Consider the following 6,000-nt stretch of genomic DNA (forward strand, 5'->3'; position numbering starts at 1 on the left):
AACTTCTAAACACATTGCTCCAGCTCAGTTTGTGACATTTGAAACCGTATTTGTCTGTCTCTTGGACATCTCTACTCACATGTCTTACAGGCACCTCAAACCCAGCATATTAACTGAACTCATCTCCATAGCCCCTAAATCTGTTTCTCCTTGGGAAGGTAAATGGCTCAGTAAATGACACCAGCATTCACCCTGGGAGTCTTTAATTTGTTGACCAGCTTCTCTGTACTACCCTCTGTCCCCAAGATCTAAACTCTCTGAGGATAGGAACCTACTATGTTTTATTCAACAGTGAATTTAACAATCCTTAGAATAAGACTTGGCAGGTAGGAGGGGCTCAATTATATTCTGTCGAATGCATCTACCCCCCTTTCTCATATTCACTTTGGTTTCTGAACTCTGTTAGTTTTTATTTCCTAAAATCTATTCATTCCTTTTTATGGCTATAGCCCCTTGCCTAACTGAGACTACCATCTATTACGTGGACTACCATGAAGGGACCAAGGGTTGAGTGGGTGGCTGTAATTTGGAAGAAGAGGTTTGGGGTTAGGACATACATACATTGCTGGTAACATATCTAAGATGCAGCATGTAAGCCTTTACCTTTTTCCTTAAAGGACACAACTGAATTCAGGCTTAAAACTACATGGTTTGCCACCTCATGATATTTAACTTTCTTTTACGGCCAGTTACCACAATCATCTGTATAAGTTCATCTATTCTGAGAGTGAGGGGGAAGGTGGATTGGAAGTAAAGGATAAGAAAGGATAATAGAAGACCTGTTTGTTGTTATTCCATATTTTTAATGACATTCCCACCCCCTTTCTGCTGAGGGCCACTAACCTTGACTTTCCGGATATACAGTGGTGCTCTGTCCCACTTTAATGAATGCCATAAAAAATACGGAATAACAATAGACAAATCTTCTATTATCCTTTCTTCTGAATCATGACAATCAGAATCATGACAATCAGAGCATCTTAACCTATTTGGTTAAAGAGGCTCCCGTTCAGTATTGTAAATTGAACTCTTTAATCTGACTTTTGTGTTTTTTGTATAAGATAGTACTATTCTTGGCTTCCTGTGAATTATAAGATAGTTTTGAAAATCTCAGGTTTTCTGTTTGGATTGTTTGAATTGGTATTTCTTAACACATTTCTTGCTGATAAATCAAAATATTCCTGGGGGAGCAGAAATTAAAAATGAGGGCAAGAATCTGTCTCTAAGATTTTTTTTAATCCCTAGATTTGAATTAGTATGCTTGCCTTTTCTCATCCATTTTTCCAGTTTAAACGTCAAATGTGTTGGACCATTTATGTTCATGTGTGGGACATTTAGTTGTTAGCAAGTTGTGTTTTTTGTTTGTTTGTTTTTTCTCTTGGGGGCAGAGTCTCGCTCTTTTGCCCAGGCTGGAGTGCAGTGGTGCTATCTCAGCTCACTGCAAGCTCCACCTCCCGGGTTCACGCCATTCTCCTGGCCCAGCCTCCTGAGTAGCTGGGACTACAGGCGCCCGCCACCACGCCTGGCTAATTTTTTGTATTTTTAGTAGAGATGGGGTTTCACCGTGTTAGCCAGGATGGTCTCGATCTCCTGACCTCGTGATCCGCCCGTCTCGGCCTCCCAAAGTGCTGGGATTACAGGCGTGAGCCACCGCGCCCGGCCAGTTGTTAGCAAGTTTTTACAAATACCACTGCCCGACATTATTATGCTTATTTATTCTTTTACCTGAACAAACTTGTTTTATCCCTCGACCCACATAATTAAGCTCTAGGAGAGCAGGAGCCTTGTCTGTTTTGTTCTACAGGACCTTGTGTCAGAGTAAACATTTTTAAACAGTTATTGACTCAGAGTCATGCTTCTACTTGGGGACTTGAGTGGTTCTCCTTCTTACAGTATTCTCATCTTTCCCCCCCGCCCCCAAGCACTGGAGAGGGGTCTCATGAAAACTCTGCAGAAACTGGATGAATATCTGAATTCTCCTCTCCCTGATGAAATTGATGAGAATAGTATGGAGGACATAAAGTTTTCTACACGTAAATTTCTGGATGGCAATGAAATGACATTAGCTGATTGCAACCTGCTGCCCAAACTGCATATTGTCAAGGTAGGTCTGCAGGGGGGGATGTCGCATTGCCATCACCTTGTATTGTATTTACTAAAGTGGCATTTCCTTTGTGTTCAAAACATTTCTGATCTTATATGACTAGTTGTTTAATTCAATGCAGTTTAGGCAATAGTTGAAGCACCCTAGAGTTAGTTAAATGGAAAATTATGTCTTAAAATTGAGGAATATAAGAAAGATGAATTTTTTTTTTCTGTGACTGCATAAAAATTCAAAGATACAATGCGTGACTTTGAATTGGAGTTTGCCACACTGACTTCTGTTGTCAAATTCTGTTCTGTGATCACACCTGGCTTTCTCTATTCAAGGCAAAAAGTATTGAGCATTTATAATATGAGACACTGGGCTGGGCACATTGTTAAATATAATAATAAGTGCTAGTTGTAAATAATAATAAAAACAGATCTAAAATAGTGTATGTGTGTTGAGAAGTATTTTCCAGTGATTATACTTGGCTATCTTTCTGGGTGTCCAAGGCAGTTATTTGCAGTCACTGTCACACTTCTAAATCCCTGGTGTAGCTTGCAGTCTTGGTCATTATTTAAAACTCTAGTTAGAATGATGGTGATGGACTTCTTTTCAAATAGAAGCAGTTCTCAAAGATTTAGAGCATTAATTATTTGCTCCAAAATCAGAGATATGTCTAGTTTACAAGACATGGAAAATAAGTCTGTTAACTTTTGATCTCTTTGTATTTCAGGTGGTGGCCAAAAAATATCGCAACTTTGATATTCCAAAAGAAATGACTGGCATCTGGAGATACCTAACTAATGCATACAGTAGGGACGAGTTCACCAATACCTGTCCCAGTGATAAGGAGGTTGAAATAGCATATAGTGACGTAGCCAAAAGACTCACCAAGTAAAATCGCGTTTATAAAAGAGATGTCTTCATGTCTTCCCCTAAGAATATGCTTTTCCTAACAGGCTACTCCTTCCTATAGAGCAGAAATTGTATTTTGCACGAACATGCAGTTATTGAAGATTAGGATCAAGGATAGACAAGGTATAGTAGTTATCTTAAAATACACTCCTAAGCAGTATTATTTTAAAATCCTTTTACCCTGGCTACCTCCCCTACCTGGGTTCCCCTCTCTTTAATTTGGAGACACTCCACCACAAACTTTTCACTTTAGAGGTAGCTTGCCATCTCTCAGGAGCCCTCACCATTGTGTCCATTCACTGTGTATAGATGGCAGAACTTTTGAGGTGCAATGTTTAATTGTTAAAAATAGTAGCCATGACTTTATCAGGCAGCCCCAAACTGGTGCATAATGCAGGTACAAGGAATATTTATGTATTTTTTGGAATTTTTAGTAATATTTAGTAAGAGTATATGAAAGGATTGCTACTGTATCAGAAATATTGTTTCAATTTAGTCTATCCTGGATATGTACTAACGAATATTACCACCAGAGAAGAGAGCTTTCTACAAACGTCACTACAGATTTTGCTATATTGCTTTGTAGATAGATTTTTACTTTTGCCTAAAAGCATTTATCCTTCATACCAGTTGTAACATCTGACACCATGTAGAAGCTAAAAGTTTAGAGGGAGTGAGGGTTTTCTCAAGACCTTCCTCAAGCATTTTATCTTTATAAGAGAAACTGATGGGCACCTGATACTCTGTCTAAATACGTTTGTTATATGTGTTTTGCCCTGTGCCATTCATTTAGAACTTTATTGCTTTCTTTATTTTAAAAAGCTTGTTTTTAGGTAATCATAGAGCTTGCTATCTGTACATCTTTTGAGCAACACTACATAACTGATTTTTAGTCGACTTAGCTATAGCAGTACAATGATTAGTAATGTAAAAATTAACACAGAAATTAACCTAAGGAATGAAGGGTGGGTTTGTCAAAATACCAAGTAAATTTTTGTTTCTAAAGTACATTTAATGTAGATGACCTAAAGAATGCATTATCCAGCCTATATAAAAAAAAAAAGGTAAAACACGGGTCACTAATTTTCTCATTTCACCCCATTTACCTTATATAGAGGATTGTTTATTCTTTTGGGACTAAGTTATAGTTATGGTGAGTGTGTATTTACTGTAGTTTTGCCTAATCTCACTCATTGCACTTCCTGGAGTTATATTTTCCAACAGCCATGTTGAGGAATAGCACTCTGCATGTTTTTGTTTTGTTTTTCGGGGTTTTTTTTAATTGAAGCCCTAAACCAGGAATTATTTGTGCTCTAACAAGGGAGGATGAACTTGCTGAAAATAAAACTTTGCTATGTATTTACTCTTTTTTAAAAGACAAAAACAAAACCAGACTTTCTACGTACTACTCCAAAGACTGTGATTGTGACTATAACACATTTTTGGTAATTTTTTTATACCTAATTTGTATAGGAAGTGCTATTTCTCATAGGCTGTTTCTTGAAATTTTGTTTATTGCTTTAAAATGGCAGTGTTTCTCCCACTTTGATATGCTAACATTTAGTAAGCACTGGCTTTATGAAAGCAGCTTTTTATAAGTGTACTGCATTTTTTGAACCTAATGTTAATTAGCTTAGTATGAAAGATAAGAAAATCTCCATGTTGTATCCATTTGGTTCAGGGAGATTCTTTGCCTTACCTTTCTTGGAACTCTTTATTGCTTATCAAAAGTTTGAGTACCCGCTTGGTTTTTTTTGGTAATTAAATATTGTATGATTTATCTGGTTCAAGGAAGATGCACTATTCAGTTATCTGTTGAGAAATTATTTTGCAGTGGTTTTAGTGGGTGAAAGTGTCCCATCTGCACCAGTACACAGGCAGGCATTATCACTCTTCACCTACTTTTTAAATAGTGGCAACTTGGGATTCATTCTGGTGATTCTGAACCTTGCCTCATAGCTTAAAGTATAAAAAAGATTCAAGAGCAGTGAGGTGTGTTCTTTCCAGTGAATGGTGGACTGAGTGGTGCGGGGTGGAGGGCTAACAGAGGAAAGAGCTCCATTCTTCAGAATACAGTGATGAAAATTCATTTTGAAACTAAAATATTTTCATTTTGGATATTCTCCTGTTTTTATTAACCCAGTGATTACACTTGGCCATCCCTCTAAATGTTCGAGGAAGGCATGTCTATTGTGATTTTGATGAAGACAGAATTACTTTTCTCTGTAGAAAGACAGATACCACTTTATCAGGGAAGTTAGTCAAATGAAATGGAAATTGGTAAATGGACAAAAGCTAGCTAGTAAAAAGGGCGATCCAGCAACATGCTTTAACCCCATTGTATGTTTGTGGAAAGAGCATAGTTTAACATCTTGAGAAATTTGGGACATAAAAGTTTTCTTTTTTTTTTTTTTTTTTTTCTTTTTTTAGACAAACAGCTTTATTTGAAAGACGGGGGACAGCTAAGTTCCCCCGACCCCGCGGTCCTGGCGACGTCGGTCTCAGGCGTGGGAGGACCAGTGTCCTGCGGAGAAAAAACAGGGTTAGGAGTATGCAGTCGGGGTCAGGAGTCAGGGGCCAGACCTCGCGAGTGGCCGCACCCGGGGCGGGGGAGGCCGCGGCGCCTGTCGGGGCCTGGGTTTCACCGCCGCACATGGGGCAGCGCGCGGTGAGCTGAGGCCCCCGGAGGCTCTGGGCGCCGAATCTCACCCGCAGCCACGGCCAAAGCCGGGGGTGATTTTCAACCAACGCCGGAAAAGTTTTCATGGTAGACAGTTCATGCAGTATATGAATTGACATAATGGAAATAATCTGATTTTATTTTTACACCTAACGAATCCATTCCCCTTCATTTAAACACCTTTTGTGTTTTACTGAGGAGGTTTTAGTGAGGAGACTGGAGTCTGAATGGATCTGTTTTCCAAGAGATTCTGAGAAATTTTTGTATTCAACAGTTGGAAAGCTCTCTATTCTAGTTGATAAAACTTCCCTTTTTT

General features: G+C 38.7%; 1 protein-coding gene and 1 non-coding gene across 2 annotated transcripts in view; one reads left to right on the plus strand and one right to left on the minus strand.

Moving 5' to 3' along the window:
• Positions 1 to 4,794, plus strand: part of CLIC4 (chloride intracellular channel 4) — a 92,818-nt gene extending 88,024 nt beyond the window's left edge. The window contains exons 5-6 of the mRNA XM_030805026.1: positions 1,923 to 2,104; positions 2,823 to 4,794. Coding sequence (XP_030660886.1) covers positions 1,923 to 2,104; positions 2,823 to 2,987 — 347 coding nt within the window. The 3' untranslated portion in view covers positions 2,988 to 4,794. The remainder of the gene's footprint in view (positions 1 to 1,922; positions 2,105 to 2,822) is intronic.
• Positions 4,795 to 5,626: 832 nt separating this feature from the next.
• On the minus strand, positions 5,627 to 5,753 carry LOC115833074. Its single transcript, XR_004028526.1, has one exon. It is a non-coding gene; the product is annotated as a small nucleolar RNA ACA64 (small nucleolar RNA).
• Between the last annotated feature and the right edge of the window lie 247 nt (positions 5,754 to 6,000).

This window comes from Nomascus leucogenys, chromosome 24 (genome assembly GCF_006542625.1).
Source record: "Nomascus leucogenys isolate Asia chromosome 24, Asia_NLE_v1, whole genome shotgun sequence".
NCBI classification, from domain to species: Eukaryota; Metazoa; Chordata; class Mammalia; order Primates; family Hylobatidae; genus Nomascus; species Nomascus leucogenys.